This window comes from Physeter macrocephalus, chromosome 21, assembly GCF_002837175.3.
Source record: "Physeter macrocephalus isolate SW-GA chromosome 21, ASM283717v5, whole genome shotgun sequence".
NCBI lineage: Eukaryota > Metazoa > Chordata > Mammalia > Artiodactyla > Physeteridae > Physeter > Physeter macrocephalus.
The window spans coordinates 56,498,423-56,510,048 of NC_041234.1; the positions used below are offsets into that span (position 1 = coordinate 56,498,423).

General features: G+C 36.7%; 1 protein-coding gene across 1 annotated transcript in view; it reads left to right on the forward strand.

The window, feature by feature from the left end:
- The first annotated feature begins 207 nt into the window (after positions 1-207).
- Positions 208-11,626, forward strand: part of LOC112066431 (sodium/hydrogen exchanger 2-like) — a 44,975-nt gene continuing 33,556 nt past the window's right edge. Inside the window, 5 exon segments of the mRNA XM_055081591.1 lie at positions 208-382; positions 3,291-3,754; positions 4,281-4,470; positions 4,473-4,525; positions 6,770-6,783. Of these exon segments, the coding sequence (XP_054937566.1) occupies positions 208-382; positions 3,291-3,754; positions 4,281-4,470; positions 4,473-4,525; positions 6,770-6,783 (896 nt within the window).

The following is an 11,626-nucleotide window of genomic DNA, read 5'->3' on the forward strand; positions in this document are numbered from 1 at the left end:
TTTCACTGATCCATTAAATGCTAGCCAGCAGGACTAAGGGTCAGGGACAGCAAACTGCATTTGTGAGCAACTGCAGCTGGGGTGGGAGATTAAGTACTTTAGCAAGCACTGCTGGCAGAGCTGGTGGTGGCCCATGGGCTGGGCCTCCTCTTACCTCTGCTACTGGGGCAGCTCTGCTCCCAGCTTCTGGGAACCTCTGGGGGTAACATGCTGCACTACTGGGACCTGACAGCAAAAAATAGCAGCTGGGGACCCAAAATAACACAGGAAAATGCCTCGATGGTGTCTGCTCACACACTCCTCTTCTCCCTGGATTACCAGCATGTGCAAATTCCTTTTGAGATCACACTCTGGATTATGTTAGCCTCTCTGGCAAAGACAGGTAAGTGAGGAACTTCCCAAGCCTCTCCCAGGGAGTTGCCTAATGGGGGAGGGGACTTTCAGGGCTTTTCCAGATGTTAAGAAAGGCACCTTTTCCTTAATAGACCAGAGAAAGGCAAACTGGAATATTTGCCTCCTGTGCTCTGTCACAAGGATCTTTATCTTCATATCTCAAACCCTCTTGCAGTGATTATGTTCAAATGTTGGTGGTCTCCCAGTAGAAGGAGGTAGGAATAGGCTCAGCACAGGAACTTAGACTGCAAAGGGTCCCAGTTGTTCAAGGGTTGAGAAGATGAGGCATAACTTTAAAAGGGAGAACAGAGAAATCTTAATAGAATGATTCTAACTGATCTGAGTCTTTAGGCAAACTTTTTTCCTCACAGGATGCTTATAGTTGCCAGGTAGTGAGACAGTGGAACAAGTCCATTTCCTATTTTTTAAAAGATAAGCCTTTTTGTCACCACTCAGAATTTAAGTGTAAACACAAACTAAGACTAAATTCAGCAAGAAAAGAAGAGCTGCTATGTTTTAACTATTTCACCTTTATGAACACCCTGATTTACTAGTGTTGTGATTCTCCTAAGGAGATTTATTCTCAGTTATTCCTTTTATGTTCTTTAATAATTTATCAGAACTTTGCCTTGGTGGTATTAAAATTATGAGAGTCCTTTAACAGTTCAAAGTATTTATGATGGAGTTAACGTTTTTATGTAGGTTGAGAACCAAAAACAATGCCAGGAAAACATAAAAGACTGTAGAATTTTGTCATTTTAAAATGAATTTATTCTAAAATAAACCATGTTCAGCATTTCAAAGTTTTATTTAAGTGACTTTATAGATACCAAAGCTTTACCATTCATGAAATGTAATATTTAATGATGACCCAGAAAATCCATAGATTCATAGCACGATAGATTGTCAGATCTGGAAAAACCCTAGAAATCATTCTTATCCAACTCCTTTATTTTATAGATAGGAAATCTGAGGCCCAGGGAGAGAAGATGCTTTGTGAAGTTCAACAAACCAGAACTAGAATGCTAGTCTCATGCTTCCTTGATTAGAAATACATGCTGTTTTGGGTGATAGAAATTAGCACTTGTGGATTCTTTTAAATTACTAGGATTAATAATTAAGGTTATTAGGGTTAGGTTTCTTATAAATTATTTTTTCAGTACTAGATATATTGATTGCAATAAATAGTCTAATTAAATGTTAATTTCAGGATAACAGGGCAAAGGGACTTCCCAGTAAGTCTTCCATCCCCATTTGTTTAAGTAGGACTTTATTGAGCCATCACTGACAGACGATATTTTGCTGTGACCTTGTAAGAGAATGTAAATTAAAAAACAAAAAAAACACCTCCCTTGTTAGCATTCATTCAACAAATATTTTTGAGCACATTTTATGTGTGGAGCATTATATTGGGCCCATGGGCTACAGAGATGAATAAGACCCCATCCTTCCCATGAGGAGTTTTCAAATTATTTCAATGCCTAGAGGAAATAAGTGGTTCTGTAGAGGATAAAGAGAAACCTAGCATGGTTTAGTGGAAAGATAAGATTACTTTGAGCTATTTAATATTTGCTCAAATTTAGGAGCCAGTGCCTGGCACATAGGCAATCAGTATGTGTTAGATGAGTGAAGTACTTCTTTGGCTTCATATTTATCATTTCTAATATGGGGATAGCAGTATTTACATTGCTGTGTTGGTATGATTAGAGAATCAAATAGAAGAGTATATGTGAAAGCACTTTTGAAACTATTTAAAGTCTAGCTTAGGAACCAACTGGCTTTCTTTTCTAAAAATACATTTATTATTTATTTGATAAGTATCTGTTGAGCTATTTCTATGTGCTATCAATGTGCTAGGGGATTAATGTAAAAACTACCTTCAATCCTTGAGAAAGTTGTAGTCAAATTAATTAACAAATATTTTAGAAAGGGATCTCAGCAGTGTATTAGTGGTGACTGGGGCAGAGAGGAAGGGAATGGATTAGCTCAGATGACCATTAAGGTCCTTTCTATAGCAGAGAGGATTGATGATAATTAGAGTTGTTATTTATAGGCTCCATGTAAGCTAGAGCATGATGATGTGGTATATAACGTGGGCAAAGGTAAAAGAATACAGGATAAAACAGAGAACTGCTGCTATGTGGGTTGCTAGAGATGGCTGCATTTACCTCATGGGATGAAAGACTCATATCATTGTATGAGAAAAAACTAACTTTATAGTTGGGATTGTATTTTGATAATTCAGTAGTAAGCATTAGTGTTAAATCCATATCTGTCAATCAGACCAAGTGACAGTTTGGGGTAATTATAGGAACACTGAGCTAAAAGTCAGGAGACCTGGCTGGGTTGTCATCTCAGCTCTGCCACATAATTACCATTTAGCCATGAAAAGTCACTTTACTTCTTTGGCCTCAATTTCCTTTTAGGTAAGTCTGATTCCTTATCAATGAAGAGTTAGTTATGATTACTAAAGCCCTTTTCAACTCTTATTATTCAAAGCAGACGTTTGAATTATGGTTGTCATTTCTATATTTTTAAGTTTCTGATGTCTTTGACTATGATCATGAGAAGAACAGAAGAATATTGCCAGCTGATAAATGTATTGTTTCCATTTTAAAACATGTACTCACATTTGAAAATGATTCAGTGGACACATGAATAATCATTTGCTGTTAACTGTGAATACTTTTATTCTATTAGTAAATATTTTCCATTATAAAGAAAATTGTCTCCACTCATGCCTCTGCATCTTTATCAAGTCATTATTAAAATGTAAAATGTAAAATGACTGAGAATCTATTTTCCCGAAATCATGAGGCTTGAGAAGAAGGCTGACATATAGAGATGATTGATAATAAAGATGTTATAATAGTCTATCTTTTTTTTCTCTTTTCTAGGATTTCACCTCTATAATAAGTTACCCACAGTTGTACCTGAAAGCTGCCTCTTGATATTTGTAGGTCTCATCATGGGGGGACTAATTTACAGTTTAAATGACAAATCCCCACCAGTCATGAGCAGTGATATATTTTTCTTGTATTTACTTCCACCAATAGTCCTTGATGCAGGATATTTTATGCCTAGTTGGCCATTTTTTGAAAACATAGGGACCATTCTGTCATATGCTATAGTTGGAACCATGTGGAATGCATTTGGGATAGGCCTTTCCCTCTATGGCATATGTCAGGTGAAGTACTTCAAACTTCAAGATGTGTCATTGCTTCATAACTTTTGGTTTGGTAGTTTGATTGCTGCAGTAGATCCCGTGGCTGTACTCTCTGTATTGGAAGAAATTCATGTGAATGAAAAGCTTCATATTTTGGTGTTTGGAGAATCCCTCCTTAATGATGCTGTTACTGTTGTAAGTATCCGAAGCATGAGCTTTCATGGTAATTATTTAGGTTCCCTTATGGTCACCCTTGAAATTTAAATAAGAATTGAATTCTGGTTTAGACCATGATTGAGCAATTTAGTCCTAGGAATAAGTTTATGAATTGAGAGAGTATGATTTACTGGTCATTAATATGTTTTCAAAAATAACCATGCTTTTTTGATACTATACTAATCTTGTATCAGTTTATCAAGTGAAAACTAGGATAAAACTTCTGGAGGCCACAGTCTTTCTAGTCATGTCAAATAAGAATATTTTAGCCATGAAGCATATATTCACAGCCCATCAGACAATTTTCAAACAGAATCATGCATAATTTGATATTGACCTGTAGAAATATCTTTTGATGTAGGGACGATTTCTAGGAACTCATGTTGGGAAGGAAATGGGGAGTTGGAGGACTTCAAAGTTGAGAAACCTCAAAATAGAAGGATACATAGGGCATAAGTTGAGACTTTTCTGATTGGTAAATTCACTCTAATCTTTTTTTATGAAGGTGCTCTATAAGTTGTTCAAATCTTTCTCTGAAATGCCATCTATCAAACCATTGGATATTTTGGCTGGGATAGGAAAATATTTTTTGGTTGGAATAGGAGGCATTTTCATTGGGCTCCTGTTTGGCATGGTTGCTGCCTTTACCACACGCTTTACCAAGACCAGCCGGGTCATCGAACCTCTCTTTATCTTTTATATAGCTATCTTTCCTACCTGACAGCTGAAATGTTCCATCTCTCAGGGATTGTGGCATAAGTATCTGGAAAAGTCTTTGATTTATTGAATTTCTTTTAGGAATTGAATCTGATTTCCCACTAGAAATCTAGGAAATTGCATTTCCTAGATATGGGAGAAGGACCCTCCCTTTATGTTCTTCTAGTGTTTCCTGTTACCTCTAATAGTCACTTAGTCATAGAATGGCAAGTGTTATTGTGGTCAAGTTCATGGGCTCCCTGTAGAGATTAAATGACTACATCCCAACTACCTTGCCGATGTTGGGGTGGGGGTCAGTATGACTCTTTCATTGTATAACAAAAAAGCTGAGAATTTGGCATGGGGCTACCTAGGGCAGTTCTCTATCTTTGTAGGGGACAATCATTTCTCCTAATGGATTAGTTATCTGAGCCCAGTAGCATTCCAGTGGGAAGTAATTAGATGGACCAGCATATAAATAAGCTTGGCATTAGTCCTTGTATAGATGAACTTTCTGCCATAACAATTAAGTAATTTTATTACTTCTTTTGTAAACCATATGACATATGCTATGTTTTTTTTTTTCTTATCCATCACTGGCATTTAACCAATGATGATAGTACCTCATATCTAGTAATTAGCTTGTAAGGCTAAATGCCCACATGGTAAGTATTAACATGTAAATGTTTTTGTACTAGGGTTCAGACAGACCATCCCGTTCTGTGTTTTTAAAAGAAATATAATGGGGCTTCCCTGGTGACACAGTGGTTGAGAATCCGCCTGCTGATGTAGGGGACACGGGTTCGTGCCCCGGTCCGGGAAGATCCCACATGACGCGGAGTGGCTGGGCCCGTGAGCCATGGCCACTGAGCCTGTGCATCCGGAGCCTGTGCTCTGCAATGGGAGAGACCACAACAGTGAGAGGCCCGCGTACCACAAAACAACAACAACAGCAACAACAACAACAACAAAAAACCAATCTTTTCTTTTTTTCTTTTTAAGCTTTCAGAAAACATGCAACATTTGGAAAAAAATGCATTCTATTTCTTTTATTTATTTTATTTTTTTTTTGTGTGGTACGTGGGTCTCTCACTGTTGTGGCCTCTCCCATTGCAGAGCACAGGCTCCGGATGCACAGGCTCAGTGGCCATGGCTCACAGGCCTAGCCACTCCACGGCATGTAGGATCTTCCCAGACCGGGGCACAAACCCGTGTCCCCTGCATCGGCAGGTGGATTCTCAACCACTGCGCCACCAGGGAAGCCCAAAAAGATTGATTTTTAAATTAAGTTCTATAGAGCTAATGCCATTTGATTTTAGGTTGCTCTAAGTTCTAAATGGAATTACTGTACATGATAAATGTCACAGTATGGTGCTTGATTAATCTGTTTTAAATAAAATGTTCTAGGTTGAAAGCAAGGCTTCTATCTAGGGTCTGGGTGATTGCATTTTAATTTGTTGAGGGATGTAGTTTGTGCTTAAATTGTCTTTGATTTTTATTTTTCGCGTTACCTATTAATGAAAGACATGTTAAAAAAATCCAATAAAGGAATTGGATTAGGAAATTTAGATTTAATTCTTCTAATCCAGGGCATTTTCCAAAGCTTTGAATACAGTATCTTTTAAGTGGCTTCCTTCTTTTGAGCACCCTGGACTTTTAAAGAACTTTGCAATGTGTAGAGTATTGCCATGTCTGTGTTAAGTCCTGAAAGAAAGAAACAGGGGGTCTCTCAGGTTAGAATGAATTCCAGTCAATCTTTCTCCATTGTCCCTGAGATACACTTTAATTAAAAAAACAGACAAGTATTTATGAGCTCCTGTATGTTTAGTGCTATTCTCATTGTTAGGAGTGATAAAAGTAACTTTTTAAAAAGTTTAAATTCTTGCTTTCAGAGATCTTATAATCTACTTAATGCTGAAAAACATACACATGAAATAATAGGTTGACAACAAAGAAAGATGGGAAATACTCAAATGTACAGTAACAATGAAGAACACTTATCTGCTGTCATGCCTGGGCCTGGGCCAGAGTTCCTTGTGGAAAAGGGAAGGTCTGAGACCTAGGGGAAAAGCAAGAGTGGGGGGGGTGTAGAAAAGGGAGAAGAGGAGGCTGGCTTCATGGCTCTCTCAACACTGAAGACCTAGAGGCTGTAGAATTTTCTGCCTGCTTCCTCCTTTTGCCTTCCATAATAACTTCTTTTAATCTTTAGTGCCATTAAATATTGCACAGTTTTTTATTCATATTAACTGCTTTAAGTGTGAGGACAATTTGTAACCAGCTACTCATTAAATCTTCCAGAAAGTGGCCATAAGGTACTGAATTATTTTTACCTTATGCATATGTGAGCATGTTTTATCCATCCCCACCCCCAAAGATTGTGAGCTCCTGTAAGATAGTGACAGTATCTTCTGTATTTTTCTGTTTTAACTAATTAACTAGCATACCATTGATGCTAAATATTTATTGAAGATGTTTTATTAATTTATTTATTTAGTATTATTATTACTTTACTTTTGTGTGCCTCCTAGAGAAAAGTTAGACTGGTAAAATGCTTTGGGGACTGGTAAAAATACTGTTAATTTGGGCTTCCCTGGTGGCGCAGTGGTTGAGAGTCCGCCTGCCGATACAGGGGACACGGGTTCGTGCCCCGGTCCAGGAAGATCCCACATGCCTCGGAGTGGCTGGGCCCATGAGCCATGGCCGCTGAGCCTGCGCATCCGGAGCCTGTGTTCTGCAACGGGAGTGGCCACAACAGTGAGAGGCCCGCGTACCGCAAAAAAAAAAAAAAAAAAAAAAAAAAAAAAAAAATTGTTATTTTGTTACCAAACTCAGGTTCAGCTGCTTGCCTCTTGAAAGCCGATACTGGAGACACAAGTGTTGGTTCGAAAAGAAAAAGTTGCTTTATTCAGGAGGCTGGCAACCTGGGGAGAAGGTGGACCAACAACCAATTACAAAGATTCTGCTCAGCCATGAAAGTTTTTAAAGGGGAAAGGGGAAGCTAGTTGCAGTTAATCATCTGGGGAGGGGGTCAGAATCTTGGTCATCTTTCACTGTGTGCAGACTTACTGACTCCTTGTGATCCTTCTTTAGATGCTATATTGTTCATGCAGTTTGCTCCTGAGATTACTGAAGGGGAAAATAGGGAAAAGATCTAGTCATCAGTTAATTACTTATTCTTCATTCCTACTTCTTCAGTCTAAGAAAAAAATCAACAGGCTAGACAAGGCATTATGTGCTCAAAAGATTTGAGAAGTATGCTTGGGCCAGAGATTAGTGAAGCATGGGGGCACCTGGTGTAAGGTTAAGTTAAAATACAGCTGCTAAAGTGATGGGACAAAGGGCCTCCTGCAAAGAGCTGCTTTCTGCAAAAACCTGTTTCCTGCAAAGAGCTGCTTACAATTTGATAGATGTATTAAATACCTAGTAGCCCAAGTTACAGTGCTAGGTGCTACATACAAAATTTGTGTACAGAGATACAACCCCTTTTTAAATTTTTAGAGCTTGCTGTTACTTCAATACTTTATATAGTAAGGGTGAAAGCAAATAAGTGGTTGAAATTGATAGTCTAAGTGGTCTAAAAAGAAAGCTGTTCTCACTTTAAAATCCTTGTTATAATAATTAAAAAAAACTAGTATTAAAATTTTGATTCCTAAGTGGTTGTACTTCAAAAAAATACTATCTGTCTCCCCTTTTTTAAAAGTTTTGCTGAAATAAAACTTAGGATTTGTACAGTGAAAAGAGAAAGAAATGAAAAGGAAAAAAGGGTGACCAAAAGTCTGTTGGGTGACAGCTGATAGTGAAGGGAAAAGAAATAAAAGAAGTAGGGACAGGAAACTTTATAAAGTAGGTGAGAATTATTGCCAAATTAGTACATGGGGTGTACCAGATTATCAATATAAGAACACTAATTTAACTTCTGTAGGCAGGCTTGATTTGTTTTGCATGGAGAGCTACAGGAACCATATCTGATTATTACTGGAAAAGGTCTGACATGGATCTTTTTTGACAGGTGTTCTAAACTGTAGATTTTAGTCCTAGCCGTTACCCAAAAAGGTGAATAGTTACAACTTAATTTTATAGTAATTTACTATTGCACCATATACAGTTTGTTACGTAAAGAGAAATCAAAAGGTATGCAGAGTTATGAAGTAAAACATACCTGAAAATTTTTGAGTCTAGTACAGGCATATCTCACTTTATTGTGCTTCATTTTATTGCACTTCACAGTTATTGAATGTTTTACAAACTGAAGGTTTGTGGCAACCCTGCATTGAGCAAGTCTATCAGTGCCATTTATCCAATAGCATTTCCTCACTTCATGTCTCTGTGTCAAATTTTGATAATTCTTGCAATATTTTAAACCCCCCACTAGCAGAAAGATTACAACTCCCTGAAGGTTCAGTTGATGGTTAACATTTTTAGCAATAAAGACTTTTAAAATTAAGGTATGTCCATTGATTTTCAGATATAATGCTATTGTACATGTAATAGATTGCAGTACAGAATAAACATAATTTTATGTGCACTGGGAAACCAAAAACTTCATGTGACTTGCTTTACTGCAATATTCACTTTATTACAGTGATCTGGTACAGAACCTGCAATATCACTGAGGTATTTCTATATTCCACCTAGATTTTGTTGTGTTTTAGATCTTTGGCTTTTCTTCCTTATAAAGCACAGTCTTGGGATGCTTACAGTAACTTTTTTTGTATGAGAAGGATTTTAATAACATTTTACTATAGAAAAATAAGTGATCTATACAGGATAATTTTTTCTATTTTAACATAATGCTGCATTGGGTGATAGAAAGGCCATAAGTACTGGAATTAGTCAAAGCTGGGTTCAAATATATGCTCTGCAACTTACTAGTTGTTTAACATTGGGCCAGTTAGTTAACTTATTTACATTTTGTGTATTTTGTGAGGTTATGAAGATTAAATGGAATAATTCATGAAATGTGACTATCATGTAATAGACACTCAATATTAGCAGTTCTAACCATTTTATTAAGAATGTTATATTTAATAGTTAATAAATCAAAATATATTTTAATCCTGCTTTGTCCCCAAATTTTACTTAAATAGCTTTTCCTTTACCTGACATTGCCACCTTCATTAGCTCTTCTTACCCTAACTAAAAGAAATGACCAAATTATAGTTCTGTTTTTGCATAATTGATCTTTCACTCTCACCTCTCTTAATACCTTCTTTTTGGTGTCATTTCTAAAAAAGAATTCGAAATGACCTAAGTGTTGTGGGGGGGTACTTTAAAACCACAGCTACTTCATTCATCTATTATATAGTTATTGTCTTTCTTTATGAGATGTATGAATGTATGTTTTTCTATAGTTAGAAAACAGAATAGAAAGAAAAATTACAATCAATCTTTGAAAATAATCAGTTTATATGCAAATTGTATTTCTAGCTTAATGTATGTACTGTCAGAGTGACTTCATGTTACCTAAGATCATAAAGTGATTAAGAGTAGGAACCATGTGCAGCACTATTTACAATAGTCAGGTCATGGAAGCAACCTAAATGTCCACTGACAGATGAATGGATAAAGAAGATGTGGTACATATATACAATGGCATATTACTCAGCCATAAAAAGAACAAAATTAGGTCATTTGTAGAGACGTGGATGGACCTCGGGACTGTCATACAGAGTGAAGTAAGTCAGAAAGAGAAAAACAAATATTGTGTATTAACGCATATATGTGGAATCTAGAAAAATGTTACAGATGAACGGGTTTGCAAGGCAGAAATAGAGACACAGATGTAGAGAACATACATATGGGCACCAAGCGGGGGAAGTGGGGTGGTGGTGGTAGTGGGATGAATTGGAAGACCGGGATTGACATATATACACTAATATGTATCAAATAGATAACTAATAAGAACCTGTTGTATAAAAAATTAAATAAAATTCAATTAAAAGAAAAAGAGTAGGAACTATGTATGGGGGAGAAATCACACAATGCACCATACTGCTCAGAAAATATTAAGCAGTATCAACTTGGAATTGCCTTAGATGTGGTCATAGTTCATATCTGGTGGCAATAATATATTCTGGGTAATATTTTAATTAGTTACCACCTCTAAGATCCTCAAAGATGCAAATGTAGAACTGTCTTGTGCTGAAAGACACCAGACAGCATGTAGTATTTCAGGAATTTCAGCAGATGCTCTACGTGAATCTTATTCCCTGAGGATTTCATTATTCCATTTCTCTGAAACAGTCACAAATTGACCCAAGAGAATGGACATTGGTGGTTATAGAGCTGCTTTAATTTTTTTTTTTTTTTACAGAATAGGATATAAGAATAAAACCTACGTGTAACAGGTTGGAAATCAAGAAATTTATGATATTATTAAGTAACCAAATGCTATTTATTGGAAGAAATTATTAAACATAGTGAAAATAATATAGAAATATATTCTCTGGAGGTTAATTAGCACTTGAGAGTTCACTTAAGGCTTTTGATGCCCAATTCTTTTTAGATTTTTTTTTCATTTTTTTAAAAAATATCTTTATTGGAGTATAACTGTTTTACAATAGTGTGTTAGTTTCTCCTTTACAACAAAGTGAATCAGTTATACATACACATATGTTCCCATATCTCTTCCCTCTTGCGTCACCCTCCCTCCCACCCTCCCTATCCTATCTCTCTAGGTGGTAACAAAGCACAGAGGTGATCTCCCTGTGCTATGCGGAAGCTTCCCACTTGCTATCTAATTTACATTTGGTAGTGTATATATGTCCCTGCCACTCTCTCACTTCGTCACAGCTTACCCTTCCCCCTCCCCATATCCTCAAGTCCATGCTCTAGTAGGTCTGTGCTTTATTCCCATCCTACCACTAATCTCTTCATGACATTTTTTTTCTTAGATTCCATATATATGTGTTAGCATACGGTATTTGTTTTTCTCCTTCTGACTTACTTCACTCTGTATGACAGACTCCAGGTCTATCCACCTCATTACAAATAACTCAGTTTCATTTCTTTTTATGGCTGAGTAATATTCCATTGTATATATGTGCCACATCTTCTTTATCCATTCATCTGTTGATGGACACTTAGGTTGCTTCCATGTCCTGCCTATTGTAAATAGAGCTGCAATGAACAGATGAATGGATAAAGAAGATGTGG